The sequence below is a fragment of the Hippopotamus amphibius genome, chromosome 4, assembly GCF_030028045.1.
Source record: "Hippopotamus amphibius kiboko isolate mHipAmp2 chromosome 4, mHipAmp2.hap2, whole genome shotgun sequence".
Lineage (NCBI taxonomy): Eukaryota > Metazoa > Chordata > Mammalia > Artiodactyla > Hippopotamidae > Hippopotamus > Hippopotamus amphibius.
The window spans coordinates 30,805,578-30,826,081 of NC_080189.1; the positions used below are offsets into that span (position 1 = coordinate 30,805,578).

At 36.4% G+C, this 20,504-nt stretch overlaps 1 protein-coding gene across 1 annotated transcript in view; it reads right to left on the minus strand.

Moving 5' to 3' along the window:
• Positions 1 to 294: 294 nt before the first annotated feature.
• KCND2 (potassium voltage-gated channel subfamily D member 2) overlaps positions 295 to 20,504 on the minus strand; it is a 472,359-nt gene continuing 452,149 nt past the window's right edge. The window contains exons 2-6 of the mRNA XM_057732282.1: positions 13,381 to 13,543; positions 6,927 to 7,022; positions 5,987 to 6,079; positions 2,897 to 3,144; positions 295 to 1,289 (exon numbers count right to left, since the gene is read on the minus strand). Coding sequence (XP_057588265.1) covers positions 1,112 to 1,289; positions 2,897 to 3,144; positions 5,987 to 6,079; positions 6,927 to 7,022; positions 13,381 to 13,543 — 778 coding nt within the window. The 3' untranslated portion in view covers positions 295 to 1,111. The remainder of the gene's footprint in view (positions 1,290 to 2,896; positions 3,145 to 5,986; positions 6,080 to 6,926; positions 7,023 to 13,380; positions 13,544 to 20,504) is intronic.

Below are 20,504 nucleotides of genomic sequence, written 5' to 3' on the forward strand. Positions count from 1 at the left end.
GGGGATTGATGGTGATGAAAATCCACTTATAAGATAATTAGTTGGGGAATACAAAAGTAGGAAAGTCATTTGAACTATAAAACGTTAGTCTAGTTGATGATGATAAACCCAATGTAAAGGTGCTATAGAAATACAGGAACAAATAACGCACTATCACAGGAACATAGTGGACCAAAGAATATTACACAGCAACATTTATGGCACAAGGGTTTTGGATTAAAAAGTTATCTAAAACCTGGCCACACCAGAAGTTTCTCTATGGAATGCGGCTCTTACTGTATCTATAAAGATCTGGAAACACAACAACAAAAAAATCCTGATTCCTGATACAACAGGTGTACAATGAATTATTGCAGTTGTAACAGTATCTAGGTGCAAGGTAAAACAATAATTAATACTGAACTATCTGAACACTTTAGATTTACTAGTGAGCATCCCCATGAGAAATACTGCAGTTCTAAAAGGAGTTTATTTGCACAGCCCACCATGAAACATGAACAATCAGCTTGTTGTAAGTGCACAGAAATTCCCTCTTTCTACAATTATAGTTTATCATGCCTATTCTGAAGACAACATAAGGAAACTGAGATCACGGCTCCAAAGAATTCTAGCATGCATTATGATGGTTTCCTTCAGTCAATACAAATGTGTTGTATGAGTTTTTCTTTTTTTCTTTTTTTAGTGTGTAATAATTATCATAGCCAATGTTCATGGTTTTAACAGGAAAAATTTTTATCAAAATGTTTTCCATATTTTTTTGTTTGTTTTGCATTCAACTGGAACATTATGTTCAAAGATTTATTTTATTTATTTTATTAAAAAAGAGTTCTGATCATAAGAAGCATCAATAGGCGGCATTTCGTTGTGCTCATTCACAAAGTCAAAGGGCCACAGACTATTTCTCTGTATAACAGGTCAAACTCCGTCTAGAAATGCCATTTGGTGGTTTGAAGTCCATCCTCAGGTTTGGAAGCTTGGTTTTTTGTTTCACTACCAACCTCCTTGCTTTGTCATTTTCATCTGCAAAATGTTTATTGTTTCTTCTTTCTTCCATGTTGGGATTCTTTCCACAGCCAGGGCTCAAGTTCTCTTGGACCTGATTGCAACTGTCTTACAGAGCAGACACTCTGACAATATTGCCTCCTGAGTACTCCGGAGATTCTGGCCTGTCATCTCCTTCGGGGGTGGTTACTGGAGGTGTTGGGATGCTTATTATTGCTGTAGTCACATAAGGTTGTTCACAGTTTAGTTTAACACACTCTTCCATTTTGGCATTTAAACTGGATCGGCTGATGAGGAAAAAATAGATTTAAGAAAGTAAGTTGTTTACTTAAAATTTTTTTCCCTACAACTGAGGAATACATGTTTTCATGTTTATAAGTAACATTTTAAATGGCTAAGAATGATCACCACAATTTTTAAAAAATGAAACACCAAACCATACAATAAATTAATGTGAACCCTAGTCAGGGCATTAAGATCAAATAAATGTCTAAAAGCCATGCAAAAAAAAGGATCAGGTGAGTTTTGGAAATCCTAGGTTGAGCAAAGTGAAATAGTTTCTTTAAGACAGGACCTCTGAGAGGTTTGAGATACCATCACTTACATACCCTGTGGATATACCTCAATACTTTTGACCACAGAATCATTTTACTATCTTGTCTCCTTGGGATAAATGATGCCCTTAAAGCTCTCAATTTAGCGACAGCCAAATGTTAAGAACTCAAGTTAGTCATTACTAATACTTAAAGATTTTCCCAAGTGGTATTCTTACATGAGTTATTTACTCTGTTTGGGGAGGGGGAAAGGGGGAAGGAGTAAGGAGGGTAGACATAGGAGCTTTAAATTATTGTTTTTTTCATAGAAAACATAATTAAAATGTTTATGACCTAAGAATTTTTTAAAACACTTCTCCACTCTCTATTTTGTTTTACAATAAATGTAAAAACAACATACAGGTAGAATATCTTAGAGATGGAAATCTTTCATTGCTCCAACATTTAATGTTCTGATCCCAGAGACATCCAACTTACGTAAAACAACAGAGCCTGAGTTCAGACTCTCACCCAGGTTTCCACACAGGTTGTTGGATGCCAACAAAGAACAGCACTGAAATTAATGGATTGTTAATCTGAAAAGATAAGCTTTTCAATTTGAAAAACAAAGGAAAAGTATTGATACTTGGGCAGAAAAACTGATCTTTTTAATGATCTATCTAGTTGAAATGTACTACTTATTATTACCCATGTAAGATTTTGGTCAAAACAAGTAGCACATAAAGAGAAGCAAAGGGAAAATACCAATAGAAAAACTTCACTTAAATTGTCCATAAACTCAGCAAAGGTAAACAATTTCAGCATTTTGCTTATCTTTTTTTGGTATTGGATTGTGTTGAGGCCCAAAATACCTCTATGACCAAAACTGTATACGGATTCAAAAAAAATCCTGTGGGCATAGGTTTATTTTTCACTGTGACATTGATATATTTTTGGGTGCTGTTGAATACCTTTCAATCATATCAATGTCAGTCTAACTTGTCTCTTGAGCTTGTGTTGACTATCATTTCAGGCCATTTGTATTTACTTAGGGGACTCCTAAGTATAGAGGTATCTGCTCAAGAAAAAGTTGTGAGGTTGAAGATGTAGAAGTACATTTGTGTGTGCTTGACCTTTTTACCTTCTTTCTATTCCTTCAGTACTGATTCAACTACTACCTTTGACTCAATGAATATTACAGTAGATCAATTTTCCTACTTGTTTCAGATCAAATTTTGTCTCATTCTAAACCCGAGGAGCTAAGATTTAGATGCCACAGAGGTAGCAACATGACAGGGGGTAGAGATGTGCTCTGAGAAGCAGCACAGGTGTGTGGACGCACACAGATTAATCTCAGGTACCTGTTAGATAGTGGGGTTCTCTCCACACATCTAATCTGAATCGTGCTGAGTTCTTGCACACTGCCTCGGTGGCTTCCTGATATGTTGGCGTTTGGAATGCGGAAAGTTTTTTTGTGTCGTCTTGAACAGCAAGTGCTGGTGACACCTTGTTGTGAAGAGAGAGAGGGGCTGTGACTTGAAGGGCGATTAACTGTGGCAACTTCCATGCAGCTTTCTTCAAAGACTTGCTCATCCACAAACTCGTGATTCTGTTCCATAGTGATAAGAAATGTGAAGAGAGCACAGAAACACATTTTAACTTCAAAAAAATTGTTTATTATTTTTACTGAAGTATTGTTGACTTACATCATCACATTTTTACCTTTAAAAAAGTTTTGAATAGTTTTCTTTTTAGAACTCAAATACACTCACATACATTTAGACTATCTAATGTAGGACTTCTTGTTGGCATTTGTGTGAAAATAATATATCTCTCTAGTTAGACCCTGAGATTGATATACACAGGCTGATTTAGTATCCGTTTATAGACTAACTTTATCTTGAAATATCAATTATTAATTTAAACATAAAATCTGGAAGTTATAAACTAAATATTAAAAACCCTCAAAAATGATTATAAATAATACCCATGGGGAATGTGTATATTCACAAGCACTTTATTTTTTAAACAAATTGACAGGCTGAAGTTATGAAAAAGAGACTATTTTAATAGAATGTTCCAAGTTAGATTGTCTGTTATATAACAGCAAATATTTTCACACGGGATTGAAAATATTTTTTAATTAGAAAATGAGATAACTAAGATATTTTCCCTTCCTTTAGATGCTCCTCTAAAATTCCTAGTGTATATAAAAATATGACATTAAATAAGTAAAACATATTTATCAAATTGATTCACTTTATATTTGACCCAGAAGGGGTTAGCACTGAACTTCTGAGGTCTCCATTCTTATCGTTGTGGTACATCACTGGCTGGACCCATGGTCTCTGCCTATGTTTTTCTAACCCAGAAGCCAACAGTGATGGACATCATTTCATATACCACATCTTAGAGAAACACAGTGTAAAATTTGGTTTTAAAATATTTAATAAAGAATTGCTTCCTAAATTGCCTATGCAAGACTTTTACCTCAGAAACATAAGAGAAAACATTTTTGGTCTGAACTATTAAGAATGTCTTTGATTACTTTTTTTTTTCCTTTGTGTCAGTGGGAATAGTCTTAAAAGGGAAGGCTTTGCCCATGCCAAATTTCACTTAACCATCTCTCACCCTCAAATATTAGTAAAACAATTGAAGGAATTTACTGGCTAATAGGAAATAGGTTGTTTTAGTTACTCATTTTGCCATTTCTTTGCTGAGACAAGCATTTTGAAGTAAATGAAATTTAACCTTCTGTTTAAAGTCCAGAGGATAATATGATCAGTTAAGACAGAACTTCATGTTAAACATTAAATTTTATAGAAAAAAGTATAGCTCACAAAGGAGTCACAATCTGTTTTCTTCTCTTACAATGTACATTTCACACTATAATACAAGTTATAAGGAGTGACATTCTAATCTATCTCATCAGTGATTGGAAGGGAAGAAGTCATTCTGTGGCTGGTTACTGCATATTTTTCTAGGTAGCTCAATTTTAACTATATTAATTAGTGTTAAATATTTTTTGATTTAAAAAGCCCTAAAATGTAAAATAATCAAAAAATGAAATTAAAAAGAAGTAAAAATATGGCGATAAATACATTTGATTATTGTTAACATTTAACTTTCAAAGAGTTAACCTAATAGGGTATAGATCTTTATTTAAGACACTAATATAATCAATAACCACTCTGTTTAAAGCCCTCAAATCACTTTCCATTTATTATGAGATAAAGATCAAAATTCTTTATGTGCCTCCAAAACCTAAGGTTATCTGGCTGCTGCCTTCCTCTGCTCCTCTGCTTGTGCCATGGTACCCTCTTTCCTTCTGACCACCCTCAAGTTCTTTTACTTCCTCTTAGGCCAAGTTCCAGTCTTCCTCGGCTGCTTACACCAAACTTTAGCCCTTTCGTTTCTTTGCCTAACTAACTCATAATCGTCCCGTGGGTCTTAAGCTCCCCCAGGAAGCCTTGCCTGATTCTGCACCCTCTGGCTCCACCCTCTTTGCCCCCAAGTCCACGGGGGCCCCATTTTTGCTTCCCCTGCTCACTGTCCTTCTCCAGTAACATCCGTGTTTTGTCCAAAACCTGGAGGCTCAAGGCGGGCAGAGACTACACCTGACTTCACGGTGTATCTTGGGTCTGGCTCACTGTCTGGCACAAAATAAGCAAGTAATACATATGGGTTAAAAGACTATATAAGTAAATGAATAAATGGATGGACAGTATGTCAGAACTGAGAATATAAACGTGTCTCTGGTGAGTTACCAAGCAGACTTGATTCAAATATGGTGAAAGTTTTATTCTGCTCTGTAGTCATAGACTGTGATCCCTTTTGACAAGCTAGCTAGGAAACAGATGCCTTTGTTAAAGAGGAGGTCCAAATGCGAGCTTGCAAGTGGAGAAATGCAGACTGAATCCTCAGCCCCAAGGGGTATGCCAGTGATTAAAAGCATCATTTTTCTTATGAGAACAGAAAGTTTTTATTATCTACCTGTTCATTATACCTGTGAATGAAAGAAATACTTGTATTCAGTTGATCTCTATTTTGTTATTGCTATTCCCTTTATCCAGATGTCAGGAACCTTAAACTTCATTATTTTTTTTTTCTGTTTAATCAGCATTTTAAGAATTAGAAGAAGATATTTTATAGGACTTGCAGTCAGCTATTGGAAGACAACTTTCCATCTGCATTAAACTGATATTTTAGCCTAGAGTTAAGATCACCACTAAGGATAAAAACATTTTAAATAAATCTCTAAAATACTTTCTAGGTTGAAATATCAATACAGTCTTTCAAAGTAATTTCAATTATTGTGGACACTTTTGGTTTTTAGTGTATTTTGCAGTAATGCAGACGGTGGAATCACACTTGGAAGCATTAAATACTCACAAAACCCAGTGGGATTACTGTCTGAGCTGCAGGGGCAGGCAGTCCTGCCTTTTCCTTACCGTGGTTTTTTCCAGGCAGTGAAGCAGGTGGTGGTGTTGGGTTTCAAAGCTGGAGCCGGATTTGCTAACAAAGGCCTGCTCATCCTCAGAGGACTGTTAACAGGGAGAAGACAGAAGGGCTTTCTATTTTATTTGCAAACAATGAGAACCTCGGCCGTATTTCCATAGAGAGATCTGGCCTGTTTCCTGAGATTAAATGGCAGCGTTTTATTTTTTGTAACTAAAAAGGATCAAATGTAGAGTTGCTTTTGAGTTTGAGAATCAGCATTTACATTCTTGACAAATTAGCGGTCTGGCCTTTTAGACTTGCCTCCCTGAACTGAAAATTTCTCATTGACTCATTCATCTCCCAGATACCTTTGAAAGCCTGGGATAGTAATATTTAATCAAGTACTTAGATAATCCTGAAACCACCATCATGCTTACCTACATAAAAGCTATTATGTAAGTAAAGATGATTGGAATCCTAAATATTAAAGGAAAGTTTTGAGGTAAAAGTAAAGTTTCTCAAATTGTATTTTATACCGTGAATTGTGTCCTCTCTCCAGTCAGAAGTAAAACAAGACTCCATGTCAACTCCCCGCCCCCCACCATCACCACCCAAATGAACTTTAAAGAGCATGCGTAATTTTGAAATTAAAAAAACCTAGGTATTTGAGTCACTGAGAATCTTTGACCTTTCCCGTATTTACATGAGATAGTGCGGAAATATTGCCCGACCATGAATTGGAATCATGATTCACTGGCAATATTTCATAGCCCAGCTTCTAGCCTTCAGCCAATAAGATGGTACAGGGTGAGGTTACTAAAAGATGACACTTTTGTTGTTTCATAGCCATTTTCGTAATTACCCACAATGAAATTATATGGGTTAAATAGAATTAAATCAATACTGTAGCAATAAATTGAACATTAAAAGAAGTGAAAAGCTTGACTGTACCTGCAGTTGGTTACTTAGTAAGCCGTTCCGTTTGCTCTGCATATAAGCATTTGCACTTCCGGTTTTGGCTGCCCGGATCCTGGCCAGTCTGGCTTTCTGTAAGAGATAAAAAGCAATGTCTTATTAAGATCTATGACTGATTTTCTTAAAATACTGAGTGCACTCTTATGTAATCCTACTGTCAGCATACATATTTTTAAAAGCATGCCAGCTTCTCACATGTAACTATTGAAAAGTAAACTTTCACCATTTAGGTCCTTTACTTTAGTTAACATTTATCAGTGAGATCAATGAACTACTTTGGAGTTGGGTTATACGTTTAAGAACTGTAATTAAGTCTTTACAGTAAGATCAAGTTATTTCAGTGTTGCTTCTGTCAGTCGTATCAAGAGAAAAATAGCAGTATAACTTGTATTTTCACTTATCCCAATCTCAATCAGACCCAGCAAACCAGCTGCCAATTTCATTTCATTTAAACTAATGTTCTTTTTAAATTGAGTAATTAAGTTCCAGGAGCCTACTGCCTTTCTTTTCTTTCTTTCTTCCTCTCTCCCCCCCACCCCCCATTTATTACCTGCCTCCCTCCTTCTCTCCTTCCTTCTTTCCTCTCTTCCTTCCTCCCTTCATTCCTTCAGTCCTTCCTTAAAACAAAAACTATTCAGTTGTATCTGAATCCTCAAATATCAAATTTTGTTTTTGCAATTATTTTGTGAAATTGGCCAATGTAGACCCTGTGCTGAAAAACATGGGCTCTCTAAAAAAAGATCCCTAAATGTATCCACTTTGTCTACTGGTTGGACTTCCGATACTTCATTCTACTTTAGGACTGCTCTTGTATATCTGCCCCACTCTGTCATGGTATGAGTCTGGTTTTCGCTTCCTGGAAAGCACTATTTTGGTGACCATTCTGTTCATGTGACACATATCTAACAAGTATATGTAAGGAAGTAACTGGAATGGCTTGGGTAAGAACTTACTTGTAATGACAACTTACTTGTAATGATTCCTTCTTTTCCCTTTCTAAACAACTCAGAGGAAGGCTCTCTCAGTCTCTAGCCCTGGAATCTTATTTTTAATAAAACAATTTTAATTATCTAGATTTTTAAAATGAAAGCTGAATATATACATATGACAAAAAATCTGACACTACAAAAGCACATGAAAAACAAGTAAGTCTCTCTAGACTTATCTACTCCTGTCCTTCAGAATCAACCACTGGCAATATTTCTAGAGAATCTCGCCAGAAATATTCTAGGCACATAAAAGCAAATACACATTCATATGTATATACACACAAATTTTCACCCAGTTGGGAGAGTATGCATACTCTTCTGTACTCAGTTGTTTTCATTTAGTACAAGTGGGACTCCTCCCATAGCTACATTTATAAAACCACCTCATTTATTTGGGGTTGTGAAATAGACCACTGTAGGAATGAAACATCATTTAGTTAGCAAGCCAACCACAATTAATTTTTTTTTTTTTAAAGTATTTTGAGGGTCAGGATTACAATTTTTTTTTTAAATTTATTTGTTTATTTATTTTACTGGCTGTGTTGGGTCTTTTTTGCTGTGCTCAGGCTTTCTTTTTAGTTGCGGTGAGTGGGGACTACTCTTCGTTGTGGTGCGCGGGCTTCTCGTTGCCGTGGCTTCTCTTGTTGTGGAGCACGGGCTCTAGGTGCGTGGGTTTCAGTAGTTGCTGAACATGGGCTCAACAGTTGTGGCTCACAGGCTCTAAAGCTCAGGCTCAGTAGTTGTGGCGCACGGGCTTAGTTGCTCCGCGGCATGTGGGACCTCCCTGTAGCAGGGATCGAACCCGTGTCCCCTGCATTGGCAGGCAGATTCTTAACCACTGCGCCACCTAGGAAGTCCCCACAATTAATTTTTAAGGCATTTTTTTTTTTTTTTGCTACTACAAGCAATATTGCCTGCTGGGAATATCATGATGAGCTGACCTGCAAGACAAATTTCTAGAAGCAGAATTATTCCTGGATCAAAGGGGGTGTGTGTGTGTGTGTGTGTGTGTGTGTGTGTGTGTGTGTGTGTTTCATTTGATACGTTTTACCAAACTTCCCTCCACAGTTGTACCAAGGTGCCCTTTTACCCACACCCACAGCATTTGAGAGTAGCACTGAGAGGTTGGAAGCTCTCAAAATAGCATTAAGATATCATCTGGCTTCAACTCCACCCCTTCTCTCTTCCTCTGTGAATTTCTTCTTCCTGTGTGCTGATTCTAGGTTAAATAAAACTCTGTACAAAGATCATATTTATAAATGATGGGAAAAATAGACAAATTTCACTCTTTGTTGGCATGATAATGTTTAGATGACTCAAAATACTGAGACAACACTAGAGAATGAAGTTGGAAGGTAGAAAATGTTTAACTTCAAAAGCTGTGCGGTGCAGCCAGGATTTCAGGACAGACTCAATAAAACAATGGGAAGTGACAAGCACATTTGGAAATAACTTAGAATTGATGTAATAATTCAGAAATAAGTAACATAAATATACATTTGGTTTCCAGAAAGGGGTTATTGTTGAAACTTCAGTCCTAAAGTCTCACTGGTCTCCTTGAACATTCAATGCCTTTTTTGGTTCCCTTCCTCCCTCGACCTTCCCCTCTCCCCGCCTCCCTTTCTCTTTCTTTCTTTCCTTCTTTCCTTCTTTCTGTCTTTCTCTCTTTCTTTCTTTCTTTCTTTCTTTCTTCTTTTTTTGCAACCACTATATGTAATTATATTGCCTATATCTTAGTTACTAGTCTCACATATGTCATTCTCCAAGAATTTAGCCTCAGTGTTAGGAAATATTACTTTCTTTCATAAATGAGACATGTACGTTACCCAAAAACACTGTCCAACAAAGGAAAATGATATATTTTCCATAATGGAAAACCTACATATTATGGCAACCACTACCACAGAAGTAGTTCTAAGTTTAGGGAAAAAGAAACAGTTGTTTCAGAGACAATAGCCATTTTGCTAAATCATGTACTATTCTAGGAAAAGAACCTCCCATCGCAGTTTTATTCATGATTTTTCTTTCATTTTACTACAATACTATATGAGTTAATTGGTTTACTTGGTCTTGTACAGCACTATGCCAAATGTCTGTTGAATGCTAACCTTCAACCAGAATACCAGAAACAGTATATTAATAAATGAAAATAAGAATAAGGCATTAAAATGTAAGACATGGTACCTGTTCTCAAGATACATTAAACTTTGGCTAAGAAGATAATATTCATAAAATGGTAAAAGTCAAAATAAAGTCAAACAGAATTGTCAAATAGGGACTAGAGATAGCAAGTGACATATTTGGGAGGAAGAGAGAAATGACTATGAGTTGGTCTGTCAAGGGAAGGTTTCACTGAGGATGCAGGACTTGGGACAGTAAGATTCAGAAGTCGGAAGAGAGTAAGAAAAGAGACTAAATGTCTCTTCATATTCTGCATTATATTCCGGGGTGTGTGTGTGTGTGTGTGTGTAAGTAGAAGAGGATTTTCCTTAAGATACTGAACATTTGTTATTATAATTGAAAAGAGCAAGTGCAGATATGCAAGACTGTCTCATTTTTTACTTAAATCCTCCACAAAGCGGTTAAAACTTTACTATGAGTACAGCATTATTTGTGTCTCTGTTTTTATCGTGTATAAGTTTTTGCTTGAGTCTGGTGTTGGCAATGGGACTAAACATCAAAAATTCTGGTCTACAAAGCATTTTGTAATATTATTTATTATCCAGCTTGATTGATACTTTTACTGATTAGACATCTTGCTTGACTGAATTTAACTGGTTATTTTTGCATAACTGTGATATTTGTCAAATCACCCAGTTTCAGATACATCTAAAGTCTCTTAGCTTAATGAATATTTACTATTTTTTAAAAAATTTCTTAGGAAGGAAAATAAAAAGTATCCCTTGGTAACATTTAGTTTCATATCCATCTTTCTTTCTTAGATGACTATGTTCTGTTTATTGGTCACAGACTATTTACTGCACATATCACATTAGGTTGTTATATCTGGCTTTATTAAGCCAATTATTCTAGTAGTCACAACATGTAAAATTCATTGCATTATGGCAGAAACTTAGAATACAGGAGATACTTTAAAGATATTAAGAAATTCATAAAACATGCTTTTCAATTTAGTGTACTTTTAAAATATCCTATTTATTTTTGCATTCTAAATTTATTTAGAAAAAAAGGCTTCTCAAAACATTCTAAGATATTCTTTATTGATTTGCTTGTTGTAGATGACAAAGGTTGGAGAAACTTACAGATATTTTGAAGATTGGTTTGAAAGTCAGTTTTGTACTTCCTACAGTTTTCATGCAGGTAGCTCTTTTTCTTTTTTTGGTGTTGAGAAAATGAATGATAGCCAGCTCACATTAAAGAAGAAATTTCTAGAATGAAGATGGGTGGATGCTGTAGAGCTAAGCTTTTTGTAGGATTTCTGTTATTTTAAAAAATAAAGTTGTGTGCCTAGGAGAGAGATTGTTGGGTGTGGGCAGAACCACAGCTATGTTACATGACAAGCCCTAATGGAGGCTAGCTGTGGCCAAAATTCCTCCCTCTCTGCTTGTGAAAGTGTTCCCTGCATGAGACTGCAACGGCCTGGAGGGTGCCTTTTTCTGCCCCTCCTTGTTTATTGGATGATCGGTTTTATTATATTCACTTTAACTGGACTATTTATTACTATTCTCTACAATAATTAGTTAAAGGCTGGATACTTGTTCCCAAATGGGGGAATTCTGTAAAGCAAGAGACTACAAGGCTGAAAGAATGATTCTTTGCTAAAGGAAGCAGATCTCTGACAAGGGAGGCAAACAAGCTTTCCGCACAATATGCTGTGTGACCATACTGATGAGTTACTTTATAAGATTTTATACTTTATACTATATGAAGTATTACTATAAAGTGTACTATTTACTTCACTAAAGAGATCAACATTGTTCAAAAGCAGGTTTAAAATCCTGTTCTAGAATTACCTACAAAGCCAGTTATGAACTGTACCAGAATCTCTCATGATATTTTACAGTTATACCACATCACCCAGATTGTACATCCACTTTAGTCATGGTTATGAATGGTTTTTGGATATTTAAAAAATGAATCTATTCTTAAAGAACTTGATACAGTAACCATGAAGAATTCTGGAAATCTAGCACCACAGCCTTAAGGAAACTATAAAAGAGATTTCCATAATTATTTCTAAGCAACAAGGCCCTCACTCTCAAGGTGATTCTTTTGACAAAGAATGGGGAGGGGACTGTGCTAATGTAGTCAGTTTTTCTGAGAGGCATCTATCATAATGCTTAAACGTATGGACCTGGAAGACACACCCCTTGGCTTGAGAGCGAGTTCTCCAATTTGTTAGGTATGCAACCTTAGAATTTCTCAAATTCTGGGTGGTTCAGAATTCTCATCAATGAAATAGGAATAATGATTGTAACTAACTTCTAGACTTGTTGAGAAGTCTAGAAGTTAGTTACCATTAAATGGTAAAAATGGTAATATAGGAATAAAAAAATAGACAATAACAATAATATATGAATTGTTTTAAAAACATGAAACCAATACCTGGCACATAGTAAGCCATGAGTAAATGTTGAATATTGTTCATGTTATGATATGCTTATATAGATTTATATACATTTACATATAATCTTAATCTTATTGTGATGTAGGTTTCATTTTCTCCCTTTCACAGATGGGTATGCAACCTGTTTATTCTGAGAGGGATTAGTTCATTGATGTGAAGTTCAGAGAAACAGTAAACTGCTGGGCCAAAAATAAAACTCAGCTACTAATGATCAGATTTCTCCTATTTCCTGTGTCAACTATGTTGGATATCTGAGACATTTTGGTGCCCTTTAATAGCCCCCGTCTACTGGAACCCGCTTGATCCCTGATGGACAGAGACTAAATGAATCAGATCAAGAAATCTAATTCTAATAAAATTTGCCAAGAATCTATCTTTGCTTCTACTACTGTCATTGGTGCTGTTCACCAAATATTTCTTTCTTTTATGTCTCTGGTTGCATAGGAAGATTGTCTTTCCTTGCTTGTTTTGAAGTTACACATGGCTTTGTGACTTGCTTTGGTTAATGCAGTAGGGATGGAAATGACTTGGCCCAACTTCCAGGAGGAGGTTTTAGGAGTCAGGGTGTGATTCATCATGTCCTTTTACCCGTGCCTGAATGACTGCAGATGTACATTGTCAAGATGGAGTTTCTATCACCAGACCAATCTATAGCATGATTAAGAAACACTCCTTGTTGTTTTAAGTCACTAAGATATTAAGGTTCTTTTTTTACTGTGGTGTAATTTAGCTTGTGCTGACTGTAGCAACCATCGACCAGATCCAGAACGCCGAATAGCCAGTAGGGGGTTTTAAAGCTCACTATACACAATGGGAGACGCTAAATCATGGTTGCACAGAACTGAATACACACCTTTTGTGCTCTCCGTTTGTCTGCTCGTTGATTTTGGTGGTAGATCCGACTGAAGTTGGATACAATCACTGGGACAGGTAGAGCAATGACCAAGACCCCGCTCAGCGAACAGATGGAACCAAAAATCTTCCCTGCTATGGTTTTTGGTACCATGTCACCATACCTTGGGTTAGAGAAAAAAATATATTGTTTTAAGTCATTGAAAGTTATTTCTATCTGCTACAAATAGTTTTTAGCTTTAAGTCAAATGATTTTTTTTGGACCAATGTATCTCTACTTCATGGCTAAAATATACATGGCTTAAGACTTCAATAATCCAGACATTATGAATATCTGAACATAAAAATTACCTTTCAACTTTGCAGAAACTGACTCTAACATTTACAAATTGCTTTGACTGGAAAATATTTTAAGCCAGATGATGTAATGAGAGCTGTTTAATTTGTCCTTTTTATCACATGGCATTATTCTTTACATTTACTTACAGTCAACATTTCCATGCTGAATTTTATGGTCTAGATAACACTCTTTTCCACTTAATTTTTTTCAATGTTGGACTGGTTATGAAATTTAAATAGGAAAAGTGGTACATCACATTCCTGTCATCAGATACATCTTAAAAAAATGAACTTTCCAAGGTCCCATTAACCTTCACTTGTGAAATCCAATAGCAATTTTCTCCATGATTATCTTACTCAATCTCTTATTTGTATTGGTTTTCTCTCTCCTTAAAATACTTTCTGTTGCTTTCAATGTTAGTAAATTTCCTTAGTGGCCTTCTTCCTCATTGGTTGCTTCTTCTCCATCTTCTTTTCTGGCTTCTTTTACCTTATCGGATTTCTAAATCTTGTAGTAATTTAAGTCTCAGGCTCTTATCTTCTCTATATAAACCCTCTTCCTATGTGATTTTATACAATCTCATAGCTTAGAACCATCTATCTATGTGCTGCCAATACACTAATTTACATTGACACCCCTGATGTCTATCTCAAAGATCAGACTCATCTCTTCAGTGGTTTCTGCTCTGATTATTCCTACCACTAGATGTTTAAGAGCCAATTAAAACTTAAATTAGCCAAAAAGGAACTCTTATTTCCCTAGCTTCTCTAGCCCCTTCAAATCTCTTCCTCTCATAGTAAAACACCAACTTGCTCGTATCAACCCTGAAAGAGCCACCCCATCCTCAGTCCACGCATCTCACTTCTCAGCTAGCCTTGTTGCCTCTGGCCAAACCAGATTATATTCCTCAACCTCCATTTTACAATAATCCAAGCCATTATCATGGCTTACCAGAGCCATGGATATTGCTTCTTACTTGAACTCTCTTTTCTACATTTACCACCTTACAATTCATACCAACGTAGCAGCCAGAGTTATGATTTTAAAATGGAGACTGGGCTGTTGCTGCTTTGCTTAAACCTTCTAATAAACTTGAAACTAAAATAAATCCAAACTCCTCATTTTTGTCTCCAACAGCCTACATCCTTTAGCTTTTGGCTGTATTTCATACCATCTTCCACCAAGCTCCCTGTCCTCCAGCCACACTTGCCATCACATGTGCAGCCCTCAGGTCACCATTATTCAGGTTGAGACTTAAATGTCTCCATTCCAGAAGCTACCTCCTGGCCACCTTCTCCATAGTGGTATTATTATTTTCCCCCAGTCTTTCCCTATGACATCTTCCCATTTGATTACTTTCACTGTACTTATTAACACATGAAACTTTCTAATTTGTTAATGTGTTTATTCTTTGGCTTCCCACATGCCCTGCTGACATGACAAGATAACCTTGATAAAGCTGGAGCTGCTCTATTTTGTATCTCACTAGCACAAAGCCGGTTCTTAATAACTAAAGACTAGTTAAATGAATATATTTTCTCTACCTTATTGATGTAGAGTTCTTCTAAGAGTTCATTCCTGGCAACGAGGAGGTCTTTTTTTATTGAAATATAAGTGACATATAGCATTATATTAGTTCCAGGTGTACAACTTATCAATTTGATGTATGCATTTTTTAATTTAGATATGTGACATGTAACATTCTATTAGTTTTAAGAAGGAGATCTTCTGTTCACAGTATTGCAGAAATTACCCAGATGCACCTCTGGAGTTCCAGTTACTCCCTGCTTGCTTCTGGGCTCTGGCGTGCTCAGCAGACTGAGAGTTTAGTCCTTAGAAACAGGGCTCAGATGAATTCAGATGTTAGAATCCAGACTCAGGGAGTTTGAGAGTACTTGGGGATACACTCTATCTTGAAGGGTGATCTAGGAAGTGGTCATTCTAATTAATACTGTTTTTTGTGGGAACATATGAATATGTCAATATGGAGATGGAAGCTGCCGAAGAACTGGCCCAGGAAAGGCTGCCGAGAGTGACAGCAGGCTGTACTGACTAGCGCTGCATTCGGTGACCCCGTTCCAGGCTCTGGTCCTCTGCTTTGAAGGCCCAGTGACTTATTCTTGTTAGTGTTTGATCAGCAGTTGAGCTAATTCGCTGTAACTAAAATTCCCACACAGTTTTGGCATCAGAATGATAGAATTAATTTATGGTAAAAAAAAAAAAAAAAAAGCAACCCAAGAATTGGAATGCTGCATGTGTATGAAACAGGGTCTCTTTCCATAGTCCATCAGGGAAGCTAAATCATAATCTGAAGATTATGTTAGTGAGGAAATAGTCAAAATTAAAGGAATTTACAAGGTGAGCATAAAAGGCTTGAGGTCTTTCTTCCCATAGGGATAAGCCAGTGGAAGATCAACTTTTTATTCAATGCTGTGTGCACGGGAACCAATTACCATATTTGCCACAGTTCACATTGAGTGTCTGGCCATAGTTTAAAAATATCTTCTTTCCTTTTGCACTGACTACGCACGGACTCTGAAGTGAAGTCTATAACACACACACCTCTCATATGTATATGCATACGTAAAAGCAGCTTTTCCAAAAAGAGATTTGATTTTAATGCTTAACAAAAAGGAAAGTAAATAAAACCCAACTATTAGTTATAGCCAGAGAAGATACGTGTTAAGTCCGTGTAATTAAAGTAAACCTTTTAAAATATAAATAAAATAGCTAAATGAGTCCATCATGTAGTTTTTCCATGTAGTTTTTCCTACCTCTCTCTATGATATTTAAAAAACTTACTATTTATTAACTACTTTTTGTATTTTAGGCTTACTACATCATCCTGTGGACAAGGTCAGCATATTTGTGATTATTAGAAAAAAGTAAGGGCTAAACTGAACCCGAAGCTCACTAAGATTTTAGGAAGAGAGGAGACTGGTAAACAGATGGCAGGCGGTGGTGGTGATAGGGAGCGGGGATAACGGTGCCTTCAGAAAGGCCATACCTAAAAGAAGACAGGAAATAGATTCTCAGGGACTCAGTCAAAGGGATTCTGGGCCAGTTGATAAAACAAGTTTCCCTGGGAAAGCAATTTTTGATGAGGTGCCTGGGATTCAATTAGAAAAATAATCCCTGCAAATCCTTTTTGAATATAAAACAGATTATAATTTGAATAAATAATGCAGAAACTGAATTTGTTAGAGGGGAAAAATGGGTAAAATGAAATATCTTGTTCATGTTGCAACAAAAGGGAAGAAAGTAAGGATATGAACCAGCTTGCTGAAAGGCAGCAAATTCCCATCTAGAAAGCTCCATAAGGGGAGAGAGATAACAGATACGAAAGGGGTGGTTTCATGTTATAAAGTTATGCTAATCTGCATCAAGTACAGTTATATCTACTATTTACCTTTTTTCTTTTAGTTCTTTATTGGAATATAACTGCTTTACACTGCTGTGCCAGTTTTTGCTGTACAACAAAGTGAACCAGCTATATTTATACATATATCCCCATATCCCCTCCCTCCCGCAACTCCTTCCCACCTTCCCTATCCCAGCCCTCTAAGTCATCAATTACCTTTGTCATATTTGCTTTGTAATCCAAATTTCATTCACTATCAAGAAAGTGTAAGTGGACATTTGAGATCACTGGCCAGTACGCAACGATTATGATGGGAAGAGTTAGGGAGAGTAAGGTGCTCATTGGTGAGAACATCTTCGCTCATCTTTCTGCTCTTGGGCGGAAAGACAGATCTTTCCCATACGATAGAAAATTAGGATGGTCCCCAAGGACGAGGGAGATGGTGAGAGGATAAGGGAGCAGGACAGGCAGAAGACAAAGATAGTCCAGATTGCCTTGTAAGGACAGTCCAAGGCTTGGCTGATTCCAAAGGAGCACCTGCTGTCTCCTTCCATACATACCTTGGTACTGAATCTACTACCCTGTATGCTCTTCTCCCTGCTCCCCTCTCCTTTTTAAGATTAAAGTGCTGTTGATATTTGTAATATTTGAAGCACATTTCATTCGTTTGACTCTGTTGGAGAATCATGGAAAATGCACAGTGTGATTTGTATCTGATCTTACACGGTCCATTTGGTCTCTCTTCTCACTTGGGAATGACCTTGAGAATTGAAACAGGTAATTTTTATCTGTAAACTTGTTATTGGGCACAGAATCTGCTAAGGATGGGAAATAGCTTTCTAGCAAAACCAGCTGCTTTCCTTTGTTCAACAAAGGATCTTTTAACTAGTATTCAAACTCCAACTCGTAGTAAGGAGCAAAACAACATTACAGACCTCAGGAATCATACCTCTGAAATTCAGTGGAAGAAAGGCTTAGCATAGAAAGTTTCATAATGAGAAGTGACACTTATCGCAGCTAAATGATCATTTTAAAGCTTATATATTGCCTACAAAACTGCAATCTTTTAATGATTATTCTTATCCTAGGTGACTTGTTTACCTGTTGGTATTTTATTTTTTATTTATCATATAAAAACACACCTCAATTTTCCCGACTCCTTATTCTTAAATTTATGCTAAGCCCAGCAGTATTATATATTCCATTCTTTCTTGTTTTTGTCAGAATTTAATATTATGTCTCAAGTCTTCAAAAATCCATTTTCCAAAAAGAGTTACACTAGAACATTACATCGATGTGGTTTTGTTTCCACAGAGACATTTTTTCTATATTTAAGTAAAATTGATTCAAAGACTATAAGGGGTCTCTAAAGTCAACTAGGATAAATCTTGAATTCTTAAAAGACAGAAGAAAACAGTAGAGAGGATAGCCAATATAAAAGAAAAACTAACAATGAGTTTTACATAATGAAAAATGAGCAGACTTGAAATTTATTAATGGAAGGGAAGATTTCCCCATACTTCTACTTTCCTCTGCTCCTTCTAACTTTCCCTCCTTTCTCCTGTATTCACCACATAGAGCCACACCAGTTTCTTTCTGCTCCTTTTTCACCCTGAGCATCTGCCAAATCTTATGTTTGTTGCCTCCTTTCCTCCTTACATCAGTTAAGAGGTACAATATGGAGGTGTCATTCACATAAAAATGTTAATTCTAAATGTGTACTTACTGCCCAAAATACTTGGTGAAAATTACATATTTTGCCATATGTTAAAGATCATATTGCGTGCAGTACCAATTTCTCAAGAATAGTTTAAATTGTTGGTTCTTGAAGATTTTAATCTCAAACATTATCCAAAAGTTTCATGCAAAGTACTTGAATGCTGGCATGCACTCAGTGCCAAAAAAGTGGTGAATCTGGTTAATTCAGATAATCAAATAGAATAAATATATCATCTATCTACCTATCCATCTATCTACCCTTTATCTGTTCATCTTCCTGCTTTATCAATACCGATATAGATTGGAAAGTGTGCATAATTTTTAAGCATAATACTGTGTAAACCAAATTTTACTAATATCTACTCAAATTTTCCATTTTTGGCATTTCTCCAGAAATCATATGGTGAAAAACATTTAGATCTCAAATGGAGAACAATCTCCTTGAATTTTTTTACACAGTGTGACCACAATACTGCTAGCTTCCTAGTCCTATTCATATAGTTTCTATTTTTTCTTTTCGTTTTATTTGAAGAGTATAAATGTAGGCTCATTGGATAAAGGAGAAATGTTATATAAGGCAAACCTCCCCAGCAAAGGCATGACTTTCCATCTGTGAAACTATTTCCCATGGATACCAAGAAAGAAAACAAAACCCAGGAATTTTACGAATAATTATAAAGGTAGAAAAGACCTTCGTATAACAGGAAGGAAATGCTCTCCCTTTTTCTTTTTCACAATGAAAAAGCCTTAAATTGCTAGGTATCAGGGACAGAGTGAATGGATTCTGTGCAGCTGCACTGAAGTCCAGGACATCCTGTACGTTGTGCAGAGCAGGTGCTAGTTCAGTAAATACTGTACTCAGCTACTACGTTAGTGTAAAAAGATCCCAACAACTTCGTAAGGGACATAAACCAGGATTTGGGGGTAGAAGTATTTGAAAATTAGGTATCTGCTGTGATTATGATACGTTTGAATGCCCCCTCACCCCCCAATAAGCAATTCATAAGTTGAATCCTAAAGCCCCTTGTAATGATGGTAGGAGGTAGGGGGGCTCTGGAAGATGAGTAGGTCATGAGGGTGGAGCTCTTATGAATGAATGGGCATCATGTTTTTGTAAAAAGAGACCCCACAAAGCTCCCTGGCCCCTCTGACATGTGATGACACAGAGAGATGGGCAGCCTGTGAACCAGGAAATGGACCTCACTAGCCGCCACACAGAATCTGCTAGCGCCATAACCTTGGACTTCTCAGCCTCCAGAATTCTGAGAAATACATTTTTGTTGCTTATAAACTACCTCATCTGTGATATTTTGTTATAACAGCCTACATGGATTAAGACATCTAATTAAATAATTAGATAAAAGTAAGTGATATATATAACAACATCCTGGTGAAAGCAGTTAGCTGATTGTGTGTGTGTGTGTATTCTAATTACTGATTTTGTGTTTGAATTTTTCTCCTAGACCTGACTGCTAGTCAAAGAAGTCTGAGAAATAATTTCTTTTGACCTGGAAGCTGAATCACGTCTCAACTAATAAGTCTACCCCTTAGGGTCTCAGTAGCTATGTTATTCATGAATTTTTCTGCCATCAACTTAGTATTCTAAAAGGATCACAGTTTGATGGATAATTTTTATAGCTGCAATGTTTGCAAATAGCAAACAGCTTTTTAAAAAAGTGTTGCTATATAACACCTGCTTCTGGTA